Consider the following 21412-nt stretch of genomic DNA (forward strand, 5'->3'; position numbering starts at 1 on the left):
ACCTGTGGTTATATTTCCTACAGACCTCTGTTTCTTTAAGAATGAAAAGAAATTGGTTACAGATCCTGACAGAAACAGCATTTATACACATGGAAAGACTGATGGAAAGTGTATACAGGAAACCAGCTAAGATGATTGCTTAGAAGTACCTTAGATGCAATCACAGTAGAGAATTAAGAGCCTGAAAGAAAAGGATAAAAGGAGCTATGACAGAGTAAAGAGTCCATTTAGAAGCAACTGCACTCCATCAATCTGTACCATCTCATCACTTGTGTGACTGAATCTTCCATTATTAGAAAAAGAACAATATGGGAGGAAAAATATACTTTTGGCAAACATATTTCTTTTTATTTCAGTAGCATCCTCAAATAATAGATGCTATGAAAAATGGAATATGAATTTAAAACTAAAAGAGAGGCAATATGATCAGAATTAAATTACTACATACGGTACAGAGATCCTTATATTGCAGCTTTTGGAATTTTGTATCTGTGTTTCCTGAACATAGTTCCACGTAACCAAGAACAACTTGAAACACAGTATTATGAATGGCTTGAGTGAAGTGCATGTGAAGCTGATCCATTGCTGTCTGTGGAAAGAAAAAAATATATATAATTTCATATTATTAAAATAAATGTATTTCAAAGGATTTGAAAAACATAGGAAAAAAATCTTTATAGATTATAGATACTATAGATATAACACAAAGATCACTATTATTCATCATGAACACTGTTCTGTTGTTTTGTATTGTGATTGGTATCCATCCTGCTTTTTTAGACATGTCATATATAATCACACCTTTGGATCCCCTCTGCCAGCATTCCCTTACATTGTTCAGGATGCTTCTCAATGGTTACCTTCTCAGAGAACCCTTTCCTGACTATCCTGTATAAATTGGGACCTTCCATGACTCTATCCATTTACCCTGATATGTTATTTTTTTATGGGACTTGTTACAACCCAACACCCTGTCCACTTATTTCTTTAATGTTTGCTTCCCTTACTAGAAGATAAGAGAGATGAGGGCCCATATCAAGGTGCCTGGACCAATGCACACATTAGGGGCTACTAAATATTTAAGGAGCAAAATAATTATTCTAATAAGGGTAATTAGAAGTTATAATCGTATCTTCAAAGGTCTTTAAACATGTCCAAAATTACCAAGTGTCTATCATCTTGTAATTTCTCCTTAGTAGCTTAAGACATACAAATTAAGTACAGTAAACAACCAAATTTCTTTATTCAGACTTTATTTTTGTTTGTTTGTTTGTTTGTTTGTTTTTGTTAAAGATTTTATTTATTTATTTGTTAGAGAAAGGGAGAGAGAGAGCACAAGCACAGGCAGGCAGACTGGTAGGCAGAGGCAGAGGGAGAAGCAGGCTCCCTGCCGAGCAAGGAGCCCGATGTGGGACTTGATCCCAGGATGCTGAGATCATGACCTGAGCCAAAGGCAGCCGCTTAACCCACTGAGCCACACAGGCGTCCCTCTTTATTCAGACTTTAAAATGTAAACAGAGTTTCAATGGTTTGGTAAATTCTTAGATCTCCTTCTAAGACAGGAGACCATTAAAGGGAAGAAAACATTTACATCTATCACTTTTAGCTGTTTTATAGATAAATGCACATGCAGAAGGTACAATTAACTTTTCAAACAATAACCCTTGTTGAAATTTTTCAAGGAAGCCCTTGAGCAGTAAAAGAATGTAAAACCATGGAAGTAGTGACATCATTCGGAGAGCAAGAAAATCCTTTGAAAAATCTGATAAATGAAATGAAGCTGTTTTCAGATAAACGTACTTCACAAGTTTACCTGACCCTTTGAGGGAAACAGGCTGGCCCATCTCAGAACCATGAAGCTCCACATTAAGAAATTCTCAGGATCAAGAGCTAAAGTAAAAGACTACACATCCCTTCCAACTGAATTATCTTATAATAACACTTTTAAAGAAAAACTACATAAAAGTGTGCAAACACTAAGCCTGACAAACACTTCATAGCTCAAAACAAATTTCTGTCATGTTTTAATCACACTCCATACAGAGAACCTACGTTCATATGGCATAAAAATTTACTTTGTTAAATGAAACTTTTTAAGGACACTACATTAGTAATATTCAGACTTGAGCATTCCTAAAGATCAACAGATTCCTGATTAAGAAAAAAGTAAACATTCTTTCAAAACTAACCTGTGTTTTTCCAAGAAGTCGATAAGCCTGCTGAACCTTGGTGTAATGGTTAATGTCAAAATTCTTGCAGATTTTGGAAAGAGCAACATCCAATTGTTCCTATGGAATTAAAACAAAAGGCAAGAGGCAGTTAAGGAATTCTGTTTTCAAGGCAATGAGAAGAAAGTATTAAGACTAATTTTTCATTCTTAATTAATATCTAAAGACACTATGACACTAAATTTAATAGTCAAAAACAAATTTAAATAAAAAAATACAAATAGATTGTAATTCTCAGGTATTACCAACTGTAATCAAGTTTACTAAGATGCCATTATATATGAGTAATCTAAAGACCCATGCCTAGTATTTCAAGGGACACAAAATAAGTATAATAGTTACTAAAAGAATTTTATTTATTTTTACTTTTTTCCTCAAGGATCTGCTAATATCTTACAATTACATAAACTGAATTTGTAGAACTATTAAAAAATAATAACAGTCCTTCTATAATCAGTGAAAAAAGTAATTCTCAACAAAACTACATTGACCTTAAAAGAACATACCTCAAGCTATGTACTTTTATATATAATTGCACCAACTTTGTCTAAGGATTTCTATTTCAGTGATTTCATTTCAAAATAATGATTGTCTACCTAAGTACCGAATAATATTGTATATTGAGAGTAAAGAAATATTGAGCTTTCAAAAGTTAAGTCCTCGGGCGCCTGGGTGGCTCAGTGGGTTAAGCCTCTGCCTTCGGCTCGGGTCATGATCTCAGGGTCCTGGGATCGAGCCCCGCATCGGGCTCTCTGCTCGGCAGGGAGCCTGCTTCCTCCTCTCTCTCTGCCTGCCTCTCTGCCTACTTGTGATCTCTGTCTGTCAAATAGATAAATAAAATCTTTAAAAAAAAAAAAAAAAAAGTTAAGTCCTCAATATTCAAGAGATTATTTACTTACAGGATTTTCAAAGCATTATCTTTATGTTTATCAAATAAATTACCATTCTTACAAGTAGTAAATGACTGCATTTATGATGAAAACCTACTGTCACAAAAGTTGTTTGAATGTCCAGCCTCAATTTTTATAATTACTCTCATCAGGAAAATTAAAAAATAAAATACCGGAAATTAACAAATAACTCTTATTACGTTTATTAAAATGAATACCCTGCTTTGCAAAGATTGCCAAGGAAAGATATGAACTCTAAATAAATGTAAGAGGAAAAGCAAGACTTCCTGCTCATAATGATATATCTTTTCCTTTCCATTTTATATTTTTGATGAACTGTATGAAATATTGTAAGGATTTGGAATTTAGGAGGGTTCATCAGCCAATAATTATTCTTATATAAATTAACTCACTGAAATAAAAAAGTTAATAATAAAGTAATTAATAAATGGTAAATATTTTGGTTATAACTTACATGAAAACATATCTATGACTAACAGTTTTGGGATCTTTCTGGATATGGTATCTTCAGATACAAAATATTTTCAGATCCCATAAAGATAATAATAAACCCAATAATAAATAGTAAATATAATAAGTAATGAAACTCAATAATAAAGCCAGAAGTATTATTGAGTTTACAAGTAGATTAACATTAACTCAACCATGCACAGATATCCCAAATAAAAAAACAAAGTGTTGTGATCTAGAACGCCAGTAATCCACACAAAAATCAAAACATAAGATATATATGAATTATTCTCTTTTCTCTCAAAAGAGAAAACCACTTAACTTACGATGTAATCCTTCTTACCTCAATTTGTTCTAAAGTATCTTGAAGCTTTGAATTCAATTCACTGTTAAATAAAACAGTTAGATGTGACCATCTTTAAAAGAGACAAACTAAGTGCTCAATAAATAAATACTAGCTAAATAAATAATTCACAAATTCATAGATGAATAGTATGAGCAGTAAGATATGCTGATTCTACAGACAGTGCAATAAAGCCAGAAAAATAAAAAGTAGAGAAAAGTAAGAGTCTTAACTAGCAGCAACAGAACTGTATAGGTAGAAACTCCTGAAGAGTTGATAGATAAAAACTAAGAATTCAAGAATTCAAAATTAATAACAAGTTTTAAAGATTAAAAAGTATAGTATAGATAAAAAGTAAAATTTTAAAAGTAAAATCAATTTCTATGTACTAGGAACAAAGAATTAGACAATGAAAATTTTTAAAATATCATTTCAAAAACCAAATACCTAGGAAAAAATCTAATAAGAAATAGGCAAATACAAAACTGAGCCAAAATACAGAAGACTGAAATACATGAGGATATATACTATGGAAACAAACTATAACCTACAATATCATTAAGATATCAGTTCTCACCAAAAATGATTTTCTTAAAAAAAAAAAAAAGATTTTCTAGAATAAATGAAATTTTAATTAAAATTCCAGCAGGTTTTTCTTTCTTTTTCTTTCTTTGGGTGTATGGAAACTGTAAAGCTGCTTCTAAAATTTATGTGGAAACTCAAATGATTAAGAATAGGCAGGAATATCTTGAAGAACAGTGTTGGAGGAGATACACTAAAATAGGTAAAACTAAAATAGGTAAAGGTTATAAAGTCACAGCAATAAGACAGCATGGTTCAATCAGAAGAATTCATAAACTGATCAAGAGAACAAGAATAAAAATAAAGGGCAAAAGGCTTGAACAGATACTTGACATAGGAGATAGCTGACTGGCCAATTAACATACAATAGGCACCCCAAGTAGGCATTTAGAAAATGAAACTGAAACTACAATAAGACAACATAACAAACAACCAGAATGGCTAAAAATATTTTTTACAAATTAAAAAAAATGACATCAACAAATGTTGGCAACGATGCAGAACAAATAGAACACTGAATTCAATGTTGGAGGAAGGGGAAATTGATACAATCTCTTTGAAAGGCTGTAACATCTACTGAAACTCAACATCCATTTACTCTGTATTCCAGGAGTCCTAGACACATATCTTACAGAAATGCATACACAAACTTTGCAGCACTACTTGTAACAGGCAAAACTTAAAGCAACACAACTGTCTATGAATAATTAAATGGATAAAGTATGATATATTTAGATGATGAAATACTACAGCAATGAAAATGTATCACTGGAGATTGCTCTAGTAAAAACTGAGAGTGAGCACAACTATGGACTTTGACAATCAATAATATAAGTTTGATATCTTATCAGAAAAATTAAGGTCTCTAACCAGGATTTATGCCTGAAAAATAGCCACAGCCACAGACATAGGTTAAGGGAATACTTGTAGGCAAAACTGAGCTTCTCCTTTAAAAAAAAAAAAAAAAAAGATTCTGGGACAATTTATGTTCTAAGAAGAATGAATGAATGAATGAATGAAAACGAGACTTAAAGGCCCCAAAATAATACACCAAAAGTGAATGTCATGATGTACCTTGGCACTTAGAATTTAAAAAGTTCCTCACCTCCTCCACATTCCCCCCAAATCAGTATCTTCTCCTGAAGTTGTTCTTTGTCCCACATTATCTCTCTTTTGATTCATGTCATCCCCACCCATTCAATCTAAGCTGGAAATCTCTAGGTCATCTTTAATTCTTCCCTCTCTTCATGTGTTATCTGATAAGTGAATCCTACTTCTACCATTTCAGTATTTCTCATATTCACCTATGCTTCTCCTTTCTCAATTGTGTGAACTAACTCTAGCATTATCCCCTTTTGCTGGAATTATCTTAATGGTTTCCTAATGAATCTCTGCACATAATACCCACACCCACCCTTCAATCCATTATCCATTTATTTGACAAACACCATCAACCTACTATATACCAAACATTGTACAACATCCTCCAAAAAGCTCTCAGGGATAGGTCTGTGCAGTGGTCTCAATATTCCGTTTGACCTGGCAGACACAATTTTTCCTCTAGCTTATACATGAAAGGCTTCAGGCAAGGCCTGATCAGTCCTGTGGGGGCCTGACCATTTTCTATCTCACATCTGCCAGCTTTGTGTAAGTTACCTGCCTGGTCCCTACAGACATCTAAGTTTGCAGCCCCTTAATTAAAGCAGAAATAAATTCATATTAATCCACTGCTTTACAGCCTTTGGTGGCTCCCCCAATAAACCAAAGATTAAGCCCCAAATTAGTATGGCATGTAAGATTCTTAACAATGACATGAAAAATGAACTTCCCCTTCACTTTTCAGTGCCTACATTTTAGTCATGTGGACTATGGGCAATTCCCCTAAGAACTCCAGACCTTAACTCCCCTGTTCTTGTATATAACGTTAATAAGAACTAGAACATACTTTCTCCTCTTCCCACTGAAATGCCTATCTGTCTTTTCAGGCCCATCCCAACATCATCTTTTCTGGGAAGTCTTCCCCTGTTGACTGTTCATTCAGTTTCTCAGTGCTCAATTTCCAGCATCCTACATGATAGAAGGGAGTACCTGTGACTGTCCCCCAAGCAGAGATTGTGGCTTATTCTCCAGGATTCCCCAGGACTAACTAAACTCAATGCCTGATTCACTGCTCAATCAAATTTATGATTCAAACAAAAAGGGTAAAATTTCCCCATCACATTCCTTTAGCCCCTGTTTTCTACCTCAACAAATAAAACGACAGAGATAGAAAAAGAGAAAGAGCATGTTCTAGAAAAGAAAGAACTGCACTGAACTCTGGGTCTACAGGTGCCTTAGCAAGAGGAAAAGAGAAATAAGCAAAAATAAGCAGTTCCACTCCTCTATCACAGAGGGCTCAGAAGTTCACCTAAGGCTGAAGACACAGATACAGAGAGGCAAGAATACCTGGAATAGTAACTAGGTTAGAACTGGTAACTATATTCTTAAGGGAGTATCTTGAGTTTGGTGGAAAAAGAAATATATCTAAGCTCATTCACAGTTGAGAGTAATGATTTCCTCAACTCCTCAATTGGAAAAAATGGGCTTAAGTGTTTATAAAATTATCATAAGTCTGGATGGTTTCACTGCTTCTATTATTTATGGTTAAAATGACTCTATATCCTCCTATGCATTAAGAGTTAAAGAAAACATAGTAACATAAATAGTATATATAGTAATTTTTTTTTAAGATTTTATTTATCTGACAGAGAGAGCACAAGCAGGGGGATCAGTAGAAGGAAAGGGAGAAGAAAGCTCCCAGCCAAGCAGGGAGTCCAATGTGGGCTCATCCCAGGACCCTGGGGTCATGACCTAAGCCGAGGGCAGATGCTTAACCATCTGAGGTACCCAGGGGCCCCAACAGTATGTATATTTTAAATATAAAATCTGTAAATCAAACATTTTGACTTTAAAACACTTTCAAGGGGTGCCTGGGTGGCTTAGTCAGTTAAGCATCCAACTCTTGATTTTGGCTCAGGTCATGATCTCAGGGTTTTAAGGTCAAGTCCTGTGTCAGACCCCATGCTGGGCATGGAGCCTACTGAAGATTCTCTTTCCCTCTCCCACCTCTCTCTCCCTCCTTAAAAAAAAATGCTTTCAAAATCTACAACTGCCTTTTGACAATTTACTACTAATTGAAAATACATATTTAAAAATTATGTGATTAAGGAGTGTATATATTAAGTGTACAGCCTTCAAGGAAAGCTCTAGCCATCATTTAGAAACATGAATTCAAGTCATTTCAGTCAATTAATCGAAGTATGCTAAAAGGATCTACTCATAAACATTTGGATAAATAAAAGCTACATTACGGTAAAAAAAAAAAATATTACCAGTTCTAAGATGGAAGGCTAAAAGCTAATAAAGGTTATGTGCAAGCTGAACAGAATGAAGCAAACAATTTTGGGGGGCATTTTTACCATCACAACAGAAGATATTAAATATAAGATATCCAAAAATAACTAATATTATTCTTTTAAATAGCTGATCTAGGACATATGCACTCATAAAATGAGTCCTGGAAAGGCTGCATATAAATCAGAATTTTGTACCAATTTGGCCATACAGAAAAGCAACACGGTACAGAAGTAATTACCATCTTAATGATCTTTACCTGGTCTGTTATTAATGAGTCATATGATGTAAGTTTCTTAATATTTCTGGGCACTAGTTTCCTATACAAAAGTGTGCTAGATCCAAAGGGTTGCTTCCCACCCTAAAGTTTCAAGATCCCATTACATGCTAAACATCAGTTACCCAATTACTACATCTTTGTATACAATTTAGTAGAGTGCTAAAACTTATAAAATTACCTTAAGTAAAATTTATACTTGCAAGTTTATATGGTATGTCCTTTGCCCCCTGGATATTCCAGGTATTTAGATCAGAGATCTCTGTTCCAGTGGAAAAGAGTTTATTAACATTCTTCAGAGAAAACCTGACTTTCAAACACTTTGAAGCTAAACCACCAATGGTGAGATACTACGAAACGTCCATATGGTCCTTCAAACTATGTTCAGACTGGAAAAGAACTCCTGAAATCACTCTGAATCTACCTAGATCTCTGTCCTCACTCTGTTCGAAAATCAGAGTCCACTACTAAGAACACTACAGATGTTCGAAACATCTCCAAACTTTATGAATTCAATTCTAGAGCAGAGATCAGGCCCAGGAGCCAAATCTAGCCAATAGCCTATGTTTCTAAATAAAATTTTACTGGAACACAGCCACATGAATTACTTATATATTGTCTCTAGCTGCTTTCAGACCACAAAGGCAGAGCTGAACAGTTCTAAGTGACACCTGATGGCCCACAAAGCTTAAAATATTTATTATCTGGCTCTTTAAAAACAAAGTCTGCCTACCCTGTGCTAACGCTCAGCAAACCTTTCAGTTGGTCAACTGATCAAAGTTAAAACTAGAATATATCTATGTGTGTGTGCATGTCTGTTCACAGGTCTATTCAATGTTTTAAGTACAACTGTATAACCACACTTCATTTACCCATTTCTGATTTAGACCCCAAATCTTCTCATTTGAGTAGAGCTTTAACTTCTTGGTTTTATAGGAGCCAAATCACACACAAATTATTTATAATATCAAGTTTCAGTTTCTCTGTGATAAGGTAGGAACTTAAAGACAAATGCAAAACAATTCAAATGCCAAATCACATTTAGTCACTTATATCCACCAATTTTTATGAGTTGTCTCATCTACTTTCAAAAACCTGTTTCATTTCATTAGTTTATTTACTTAAACAACATAAATTTGGTAACAAATATAACTGGTAGAAAGAGGTTTAGGGGGAAAAAGTACAATTAACTCAGCTACTGGAGTAGATGAATAAAAATTGGCCTCCTAGCCATGAACTTCCACTGTTACTACATTATCAGACAGTATAGTGTAATAGTGGTTAAGAGCAACAAGCTCTGCATTCCAGGGACTGAAGTTTAAATCCTGACTCTCCCACTTATTTTACAAAGCATCAACTTCCCCATCTATAAAATCGAGAAAATAATAATAGCTCTGTGGAATATTTTGTCAATACCAAATAAGGAAAGGCAAGGGAAATGATTAGTACAATGCTTCACACATAGAAAAGTCCAAAAATGTTAAAATATTTTTATTTTTTATTAACATGATTTTTATATTTATATATTTATAATTTATATTTTATATTTTATAAATACATAAACATATTATATATAACATATATATAACATGATATATAAGTTATATATAAATATATAAATATATATTATAATAAACATAATTTATGTTATTTATTATATTTTTTATTAACATTTAAAAATGTTATCACAACCATCGTCACTAGCACCACCATCATGATTCAATTTTTAAAGCTAAAAAATAAAGCATTAGTGAAAAAAACCTTATTAAAATCTAATTTAGAATTACTGTACAGTTGATGCTGTCAAAGCTAACACTGCCTAGCTTCTATTCACACTCTTATACATGTCAATATTTCTGTTTCTGTAGGGGTATAAGAAGCAAACCATTCACAGCATGAACATTTCTGATGGTCTTTTGTTTACGATTCTGTGTTCTTAACTGGCATATTATCTCACTGTCCTGCCTGTTAACTGCCTGTTGTAATAAGCTCCTAGAGAACAAATACATTTCAAAAGCTCTTAGCATAACAAGTAACACAGCATCTCATGCAAATAAGGATTAAATAATACCTCATTCTTGTCTCATCATCTAGGAGTAAAGAGTCTAACACAGATGACTTTCCTACACAACTGGTGAAATTTCAGAACACCAGATAAAGAGAAAAATCCTTAAAGTTTCTAAAAAAAAAAAAGAAAGAAAAGGCACTCTTCATGAGGAAAACATCTGACCCCGTCTGACAACTGAGCAATGCATTCCATTTTCTAAGAAAAAAATAGTTTTTCTTTCAATCATGCATATGGACTAAATTAACATCATTTCAAAGTCTGAAAATTGATTTCCCACATATTCCATATAAAAAAAAAAATTCTTAAAGGGATAACTGTAACAAAACTCTAACAAAATAAGACAAAGGGATATATAAAACAGGAAACATAGAAATGATAGTAGTTGAAAGAGGTAAAAAAATGTTCAACAAATAACAAAAACACCAAACACCAATGGGTTTTGATTTTCTGTAGAGACAAAAGATTACTTTTTTTTCTAAGTCCATTCACTCTACTTAGTCCTGCAGATAATATTTATATAATCATGATACAATAAATACAATTTCTATTATGTTAATTTTTCTGGAAGTAAACTACTGAGAAAACACAGAAGATTTAATTATAGCTGCAAAAAGAATATAAATGTTATAAATTTGACCAAGTAAAAATAACAGTTTCACTAAAATATCCTATAAGAGAAGTAAAAGAAAGTATACCAAATTCCTATCTCTTATTGATATTTTAAGAGGAGGAGTAAACAGAGAATCAACAACTGTATAAAGTGATGAATCAGGAAAAGGATATTTTAACATAGAATTTTAAATTATAATGAAATCTACTGGAAAAAAAAATCTAATAAGCTATATAAGCGGTTTACTCCAGGGAGTAGGAAAGAGAATGGTCAGTAAGGCAGAAAGAAATTTTTACCTTTTGTTTAAATATTGTTTTGCCACCAGTAGATTTTACTTTACATTATTTCAAAATGGCACAGCACGGGGGAGGGAGACGGAGGAAAACAAATTAAAATAAAAGATAAGAAGTGCAGGCAGTATGCGAATAGCACGCTGTCAAAAACTTAGCCCACACAGATGGAGCAACAAGGACTCCAGATCTACTCATGGGTCCGGGTAGCTGGCCTGGTGACCCAGCTGAAACATGCACTGCTCCAAACACTATCCCAGGCAGAGTTCCTAGGTTTCCCCTTGCTTGAACCTAGACAAAGACAGAGCATGACCTCTTTCTAGAAGGGAATCAAGGGAAAGAGGGGAGCATGGTCCCTAATATTGCTGTACTTGTACCAAAAAGCTATGTTCATTATTCTGTGATTTAAAGAAGTTCTACAACCTGCAATTTTCATTCCACTGCCAAGTTCATATTCTGAGGGGGGAAAAAGGGTATTTTGAAGATTATGAGAAATTAAATACATGTGTGTATGCCAAAGTATAGTACTCAAAAAAAGATATTCTAGTTCTGGTGGTGTGCATGATCCAGAATGCTCTCAGATTCCCTCAAGCAGTTTCTTTCAAATGAAATACAAAACAATAAAGCAGTTTTGACTTTTAAACATAACTTTTCTTGAAACTAATTTAGATAAATTGCAAGTGAAAGAGAAATTAAATGCCTCACTCACAGACATACTTTAACAAAAACACATTCTGATGCCTATTCCCAGTAAATCCCAAATATATGACTCTGTCAATCAACTCAAGAAATGTCAAATAATGTAAAAATGTTCCTTGTCAGTTATAAAAGTGAACAAAACTGGTGCTACACTATCTTTTATTAAAGATGTTGAAACACACCGTATCTCAAGGAAAATACAAGGTGCTGAAGGGGTACAAGTTTTCTTCCAGTTTCAATCAACTGGGTACATCATATTACTTGGTACTTTTAGGTATTAAACCACAAAGTTGTATAACCTGAGACAATACAATCCAGGGCTCTTAATGCAGAAGCAAATACATGAATTCTGTTTTTCCTGGTTTCAGAATCGTAAGAGTCAGCCCTCAGTAGCCCCATGTAATCTACTTCTAAGACCACAGGGTCTCTGCCATCTACCAAAACCCTTATAATGTGACTAGCAAAGAAAACAGGAACATACACTCTCCCTAGGAAAAATTAAGAAGTGGACAAGCAGGTACGTGGTGCATATGAACTTGTTTAAAATACATTAAAAAAAAAAAAATTACACCAGAATCTAGAAATGCTCTGCATCACAGGTTGTTCTCTCACGGCCATTTCTAAAGGGAATATACTTTGTGATTCTCTAGCCACCAACAGAAATGAAAATAAATTTAAATGTTAAAGAAAATGAGAGTATAAGCAGTTGGAAATTAATTATTATTCCTAAGACTACCAGCATGTAAAATGATTTTTCACTCCGATTCACTTAGGTCCAAGCAAAGATTAAATCTGCCTTTGGTTAAATTCCACAGCTCCAGGTAAATGAAATGAATCTTTAAAGTGTTGATGAATCATGTCTGAACAGTCCCAACCAGAGAGCTCAAGGACAGGTACAGTATTGTATTTAGAAGACCAGAGGAAAAGAAAGGAAAATAAATGCACAAAATGAAAAAGGTAATCCAATTAATAAAAGCAAAAAAGGAAGACAAAACAAAATTCCTTTCATTTTTGTGGACTCAACCTGATCTACATGTCAACTAACTCTATCACTATATCTCATATATCTACAAGGAGTGAGCAAATTTCTCACGCTCTCCCAAGTAGGAACAAAAGTGTAAAACAAGGGAAAAGGGGATTGGGTTAAGCAGGATTAATGGTGGCTAGCAGAGCAAACAGTGCAGGTATGTGAGGAAGAATTCTGTTGGAAGGCCTGGCATCACTACCAAACAATTCCAACCAATAGCAAAGCTCTCTGAGTAATGCTGACATTGTCACTACATCAGCAAGTGAAAAACACAACTCTAACAGAGGTCCCGCAAAGCCCAAGGTAAAATTAATTCCTTGGGACATTTTAATACATTTGTGCATGTATTTTTACCTGTTTTCGGAGAATAAGACAAACTTCTCTCATTATTACATGTATAATTCACATATGTAAACACAACACGCTTTTTATAGAATGTACTCCCTAAAATAAAGCAATTATTACTTAAGTCACCATTACAGATCTTTAATTTCGATCTTTTCACCAGGTCGGAGAACTGTAGTTCTCCACATATCACTATATACCTTAATGAGAAAGTACTTAGAAGCTACTTCAGACTAACCTTAAAAAGCCCATGTAAAATTTCCTTAAAAAACATTTTGTATAGTTAACTCTCATCAAGTAGATAATTACTTTAGCACAGCCAAAACTCTTCATTATTGAGAGAAAACAAAGTGCCAACACGGGTCACCTGCTACCTCAATTTCCTGCCACCAAATCTCCACATCCATTTTTCCTATTATAATAGAAAGTGACCTTTTCAAAGTCAACTCTACTATAATCCCTACAAAGCCTTAGCATAATATTATGTCATCTATTTTATTTTCAACCTCTCACTTTCCCACAGATTTCAAATATGCAAATTTCCCCCTCAATTCCACATCTCCTCCTTTGTCAAATTCCCTCATCCTGTACTTATTCTTCAAGCAAATCTGTCCCAACAAAGTCAGCAATGATTTCTTTGTTATAAATCCAATGGATATTTTCAGCCCTCATTTTGCTTGTTACCTCTGCAACACAGACTTCATCGTGATACCTATAATCTCCTATCCACAACCCTCATACCTTGTTTTAGCTAACTCTCCTCCCTCAGTGTTGACCCCAAAGGAGAGTTAGAGCCCAACACTTCCCCTGTACACTCAACACTCATCTCCCTAAGATCCCATCCCCCTATCTCACTATACCTTCTTCAATCCAAGCCCTTCTTGATAGATTACCTAGAAAACCAGGGATTGTAATGATTACCTTATGTATAGTTCAACACTATTCAGCCAGTTCTAAAGCAAAGCATCTGGCATATAATAAACACTAAGTAATGTAAAACTGCCTGAATTACATTCACCCAATCATACATAAGCTGTTCTCACTGTAACTGATTTATCACCACAAAATAAACTAAATGCGTACTAGGTCTCTTCAGGACCCAGGGAGCCTTGCTAGAAATTTTCAAATACATTCAACATATTAGAACTAAATCTCTTTTTATTCAATTAAAAAAATCTAAATAACATAATCAAGTCTTTAAGGCTGACAGTTAATCAGTGTCACAATGGATAAAAACAAAATATCACTAGAGCTACACAACTATACATTTCTTAATCAAACAAAAAGTTTTGATTCAGTATGCATGATCCTAAAGAAAAGAATATCATAAATATTAAACAGCATCTCTAGTGGGAAATGGCTAGCTCTTATCCCACATCCTGCAGAGACCCATGATGTGGGAGTATATTAAAAGAAAAAAATTTAATTAAATCTGTATTAATGTTTTGGTCCTCTGTAATCCTTTTATTTTTCAGGTACTAACAATCACCATCTACAACATGGGTGCATCGTGCTCACTGACTGCCAGAATTTCCATACAGGAGAGACTGAGGGGCTATATCCTAGGATAGGTATGAATTTAATTTGAAACTGGGTTTGCTTGGCAAGCACACGATTTAACTTAGATTGTATGTTTACTTGAGATGGTTTTAGAGGAATGATGGAAATTACAGCTGGGGATTGAGCCTCCCCAAGGGACTGCCACCAGTAATGCAAAACCTTCGTTTTTAAGCAGACCAAAAACCGATTAATAAAGTAGAACTAATACCAAAGGCTGCGATGGCCATTTTTCCACTGTACATTTTATAAATAACTAAATAAAAGATGTAACACATCAAATACAAAATCACTTAAATATGGCAAAGATGATTATTACATAAAATTAAATCACACTTTAATTTTCCAAAAAAATTCTTATCCGGATGGGCCAAACACTCGAACTGTCTGGATCCGAAAAACAAACTGCAGTAACACTCTCAATATTTATGAGCTGGGCCAAATTAAGGAGGAAAAATTCCCAAGAGATGCAAGAGTAATGTAAACAGATAAATTTATTCTTCTTTGCCACTCTATAAATTGGAAAGAATATGAAAAAAGAGTTTCAATGAGGTGAAAAGAAGGGGTAGGATAAAAAAGTATCTGATCTTTCACACCTTACAAATTATTATTTATAATACCACTGTACTGCCCATTTCTGAACAAGAATGTTCACTACAACACACTACTTAGTATTTATTTTAAATGTTCGTTAACATTGTATGTTCACAGCTCATATGTTAAAAACTGACAATACAGTCACCTTACGATTTTTATATTACCTTACCTTATGCAACTGTAATGTTTAAAAGTGCTGGCGGCTTTCTGACATTCCAGGCACAACTGAATAGCTCCGGGATAGTCTTCCTCCTTAAGATAACAACAACAGAAGTCATTAAACAGGAAACATTTTTCCTAAAGTCCCTGAAAAAAAAATAAATCTCTGCTCATACTCCATCCAAAAGTTACAGAACCAGAAAATTTTAATTTCTTACAAAAGGATTAGAATACCAATGATAGATAAATAATAAAATATAAAGAGACCACTAGCTCCAAGCCTAAAACGTACACATAGAAAAAATATTCTTTTCCCTCATATACATAGTAACAGCCCCCTAAGACCATGACACGTGGATAAAGCCTATACAAAATAATAAGCTGCTTCCCAGGAAGGTTTTCTTTAAACGTTAATATATCTTCTTTCAATAATGTTTATATAGAAATGTAACAAACCACTATGAAATCCGCTGTAATCAACACTCAGGAGTTCTACCACCAAGAAATCAATAAATATTTTAAAACAAATAAAGTTGTTAGAAAGTGAAATAGAACATCTACTGCCATACCACCCTGAGTACACCTGATCCCAACTGATCTTGGAAGCTAAGTAGTGTCAGTCCTGGTTAGTGCTTGGATGGGAGAAAGTAAAATATTTATTAATAGCCTTGGAATGTTTTTATCATCTAAACAGTAATTTAATGCCGAATGAAATTTTCAGATGCACTTCTCAAGTCTAAGTTAAGAAGTAACACGGTGATAACCAAAAACCATAAAAAAATTTTCCTATGCTCCTCTCTGTAATTGGACAAATGTATTCAAACCAGTGGGGATGTTAAGATGATGACAAAGTAGCTACCTGAAGGACCTCATGTATGGGAAACACACATATTACGTTACGCTTTATAAAACAAGTAGATAGAAAATGCTAAAAAAGCATCAAAGAGAAAATAGATGGCTCACTCGGAAAACCAATTAATATATGAGATACCAAACACAACTCAAATATGACATATTCCTTAAATTATTCCTATTTGTTTGATACAAAAGATAATTTTATTGCTATTTGGGTGCAAATACAATCAACATACTGAAAACATTCCCACATTGCTACAAAGTAAACATTTCCCCAAATAAATTTTTCTATTTAATTTTTCTAATTAAATTAAATTAAAATTTCTATCTAATTTTTCTAATTTTTCTATTGACAATGAAATATGTCAGTAGAAAAATGCTCTACAGCAAGTAGCTTTATATAATGTCTAAAAATGCTCTTTATACGATGTAGCAATTTGAAAAAAAATGCACATCTGAATATCTTCCACCATAATTTTTCCATTTAATAGTATCAGGATCACCAAATTTCCAAACTTTGTTTACTTACCTCTAGCATTTCACTTAAGCGCACATCTGTTCTTTGCTGGGAAAAAAAAAAAAAACAAAGGTAAAATCTGTTTCAACCATAAAAGTAATTTTTAATTTTTAAATATTAACCAGTATATACCAATGTTTTTATAGTTCTGAGAGATTTCAGAAGTCCAATCAGTAACTGACGTTTCCTTTGATTTGCAAGAAGTCCTAAACTAGCTTGAGTAAAACCTTCCTTGGCAATATTCAAGTGTCTGCAAAAAAGAAGAATAGTTAAATTTTTCTGTTATATTAAGAACACTGTTCACACAGATCAATTAGGCAACAGACAAGGTGGTATCCTCAATTACTCCTGAAATCAGGGATTGTGACTGCTATTTGACAAATTTATTCAACGGCTCAATCTCAATCAGCATTACTCAGAGCATGGTGGATGGACTGGTGCCAATCCTCAAACTGTTACTGATCCATCACAAGAAAAGTACAGAAATGGAGAATAAATACTAAAAAACCACTTAGAGAAAAATTGACATAATAATTTTAAGTTTGATGAATTAATAATAAAACTGAGACTATATTCTCTATAGTATTTTCTTAGTATTTTGTTTTTATTGCATTTTACAAAAATAGTCTGTAGTAAGTTGGAAATTAAGGAAAAAAATCATATCCTTATAGTTTGAGAGGCACTATTCAAAACAATATAAAAACAGTAATATGTTAAAGTCATAATCAGATTTACAGATATTTCATTTCACATATACTTTCTTAGTGCAGTTTTTAGATCATAATATATATTCAGTTAATGAACAGTATTCTAGAAACCATAGTCATAATAAAAAAATCAATTATCAATGACAGTTTCACAATTTTTCTTGAAATGTTTTCTGGCTTAAAAAACAAAATATTCATCAAATGCAATACCTCCTCCCATTTGTGCAGATAACAGCAGCTAACTGAAGACCCGTCTGTAATGAGGTAACTCTTTCAAGTTCCTATGGAAAAATTAGATATAGGTTATTGTGGAGGCATTTTATTATTCTATTTTATTTGTATGATACTCTAACAAAAACGTTAGTGGGTTTCAAAGGAAAGCTTGCTTGGAAAACAAAGTAGCAACAAAGATAGCTAAAATTGAAAACTGTTGGTATATCCTTCATAAAATAATTTAAAAGGACTATTTTCAAATGATTTTCACAATGACATATGATAAAATATTTAGTCAGTATTGCTTATAAGGAAATCTAGATCCAACCTGCTTTATACAGACAAAAACAAATACTAATAATACATCCATTGAAATGTTTCTACTCAACAGAACTTCAGAAGATAAGGATATGACAAGTATGATTTCTGTTTGCTAAGATGCTTTGACAACAAATGTCTTCATTTGAACACTGGTAGGTATTTTAATGGATCTTGGAGTCTCTGATTTTCTGATTCAAAGACAGATTCAGTTATAAGATTCCAATTTTATTATATTTTAAAGACAGATTGTTACACTGCTTTTGAGCAGTCATTATTAACGATCTACATGTTACAAAGTAAACAGAAGGAATTTTCACTGGGCCTTCAAAAGTTTGGAAAATCCAACGAGATTACTTTAAAATCAGTTATAAAAACTCACTTCTTCAGTTTGGTAAACTCTCTCAAATGAGAGAAAAAAAAAAATACATATATAACCCCTCCCCCCACAAACACACACTCCAAATAGAGTCAATATGTTGCTAGAGAACTACAGACAAGAGGATAAATTACTTCAACAGTTTCAAGTATAAATCACTTAGGCATTTTTAAAATTTTACTATTAAAAATAACAAATATCACCCTACCTTTACATAAGCAGGCTGTTTTTCAAGAATTAAATCAGCTACTTTTTTAGAGACCTATAAAAACATGCAATCAAATAAAACAAGTGAAAGAAAAAGCCACATACTTCCTGTTTCATTTTACATTTTAAATTTTTGTAAGAATATTCCACTGGTCTTCCCAATAACTTCTACAGCAGGTATTGGCATGCTCTGGGCTATGAAATTAGTAAAAAAGATATAAAAGAGAACATAATACTTGGTCCTTAATAAAAACTCAATAAATGGCCATTATGACTGTTAATAATATGAGAATCATCTAATTTACTAACATGCACAAGGGTGTAAGATCCTCAAGGGCATAAGATTTGCTTTTTAAAAGATGAATTCGCAGGATAAATAATTAGTTGATTTTATGGACACAGTGTGTGGGAAACAGGGAACATCCTGTAGATTCTTTGTAACACATAAAAAGACAAACAGTAATTTGGTCCTCTACTTCTGAAAACTTGAAAACGTGTTTTTTGGGGTGGCTTTTTTGGGAATGCTACGAACATACTTAAGGTTTCCTTGGTCAATTCCATGACAAACGTTAGTGTATATAAGTAAGAATTACAATGATTTTGACTATGAGGCTCTTATTTCAGTTTCAGGGGCGTCTGCTAGACTGCACTACAGATACCCCAGAGCATGGCACAGCCATAGCATTTAGTGAATTTTTTGCTCAAAAAACTCAACTAGTTGAGATTCCCTTCCTCTTCCCCAAGCAACTGAGAACAAAGCATTACACACACATTCAACGATTGCATTAATCCTTCTATATTTTCTCAGCTGCTCTGAATTTCTATAGATATGAGTTTGTATAGATGTTTAGACAGAAATTGACCTAATTTTTATCAAACTGGTTTTTTTTTTTAAACAGTTTAAAACAGATAATATAGTTTTTAGTCTGCACTGTATCAGGCAGTGTACTAAGTGCTTTCCCTGTATTATCTCAGTTAGTACTCATAACAATCGATTAAAATTGGTTCTCATTTTCCAGAGGAACGATCTTAAATATAGTGGTAATGGACCCACATCCCCCACAGTAAGATTGGGATTCAAGCCCAGGTGTACCAAATCCCAAAGGTACTGTGCTATCTGGCCCCTGTAATGAGGCTCATTCCCTAAAGAATACTATGACATCAAGTATAGAGACAGATGCATATATAAACCTGCTGAAATCAACAGAAGGCAAAAAATGCCACCATCCACTGGAATCTAGTTCTCCAAAAGCACAATATGCTTTTACCACACAACCCTCCACAGGTCAAGTCCCTTCCCCACACCACTGCTGCTACCCCCAAAGAGATCCCAGTACCCAGTGAGACCTTTGAGTGTAGTACAAAAGAAGTAGATCTTCCTTTATTTGTCAGATGTATTATTAAAAATCACATCTTAAATTCAAACAGATAAATAACTACTGCTCCTTTAGTATTAAAAAATTAACAAGATTCCACACTAACATGATTTAATATTCTACAGCATAGTCTGAGTTTTATTAAAGGAGATCAGCCTACTGCTAGGAAAATCACAGAATCACAGAATTGTACAGCACCCGAGAAAATGCAGGCTAACCCATCACTTCACAGATTTAGCAAGGCTAAGTGACTTGCCCAATGCCAGACAATTAATCAGTGACTACAACTATAACATTTCTGAATCTTAAGTCTCTTGTCTTTGGGCCTATTTCAACTAGAAGTGGGGACCTTTATTCTGAGATAAGAAACTGTAGTAGGGAAGTCATGCATGCGTGACAAGGAGCCTAAAGGTACTTAACAATCTAAAAAAAGTTCAAAAATCTTTTATCACATTTGGGATTCTGGAGGAAAAAACCCTCAGCTCTAAAAGCAAATCTATATCAAGGTAATGTGAGGGAAACTGAATAGGCATTATACTTTTAAATAAATGTATCACTGAGTCTGAGTCATATTCAATAATATTTGTTTAACATGTTAAGTTAAACCTAAAATCTGCTGATATTACACCTCCCTGAGGTTCCATTTGGTTATGTCAGAAAGAAAGGTGATTTTACTTACTGCAGCTTGCTGTTGTTTCAATTTGTCTCTGTATTCCTCTAATTCTTGCAAATTGAGAACAGGAGGGAGTTTCTAAAAAAATACCCATAAATGAAGAGTAAAAAATAGTTTAACTTGGTTTCATTTACCTGCATATCTCTGACTTACAAACTATAATCTGTGCATGTAAAACAATGTCTCATCCCACTCCCATACACTCTTTTTGGCCTCCCCACTTTCCCCTCTAGATTTCAGACACAAAAGCTGCCATATGTTTGTTGCCCAACCCTCTGCGGCTCAAGTTCCATCCTTCACTCAGCCCTATAGGACAGGAGAATGGGAGAAGAAAGTCCCACATCCTAACCCCCCCCCTCTACCAACCACAGGTATATCCCTACTTGTCTATGACAGAATTCAAAATATACTTCCCCTCTGAAGTACTAGGAACTAAGCACTACAGTGTGACAGTGACAGTTGCAGGAGTACATTCTAGATTCCACATCAGCTTTCAGAAGACAGGATGGGAAACTAACAAAAGTGCATACCGATCTGTATATGAGAAACTCCAAGTATCAGTCAATGGATTGATGAAACTTCAGAATGAGAGCAGGCTGACTATGTACACAGTGCATATAAAGCATGTATG

General features: G+C 33.8%; 1 protein-coding gene across 2 annotated transcripts in view; it reads right to left on the reverse strand.

Annotated features, from left to right (window-relative positions):
- VPS50 (VPS50 subunit of EARP/GARPII complex) overlaps positions 1 to 21412 on the reverse strand; it is a 133179-nt gene that overhangs the window by 92656 nt on the left and 19111 nt on the right. For both annotated transcript variants that reach the window (XM_032875058.1, XM_032875050.1), the window contains 9 exons: positions 20788 to 20859; positions 18734 to 18787; positions 17826 to 17896; positions 17041 to 17158; positions 16921 to 16956; positions 15547 to 15629; positions 3933 to 3975; positions 2190 to 2288; positions 449 to 589 (listed from right to left, as the gene is read on the reverse strand). In XM_032875058.1, coding sequence (XP_032730949.1) covers positions 449 to 589; positions 2190 to 2288; positions 3933 to 3975; positions 15547 to 15629; positions 16921 to 16956; positions 17041 to 17158; positions 17826 to 17896; positions 18734 to 18787; positions 20788 to 20859 — 717 coding nt within the window. The remainder of the gene's footprint in view (positions 1 to 448; positions 590 to 2189; positions 2289 to 3932; positions 3976 to 15546; positions 15630 to 16920; positions 16957 to 17040; positions 17159 to 17825; positions 17897 to 18733; positions 18788 to 20787; positions 20860 to 21412) is intronic.

Source organism: Lontra canadensis, unplaced genomic scaffold (genome assembly GCF_010015895.1).
Source record: "Lontra canadensis isolate GAN:19392208 unplaced genomic scaffold, GSC_riverotter_1.0 scaffold2, whole genome shotgun sequence".
In the NCBI taxonomy this organism is placed as follows: domain Eukaryota; kingdom Metazoa; phylum Chordata; class Mammalia; order Carnivora; family Mustelidae; genus Lontra; species Lontra canadensis.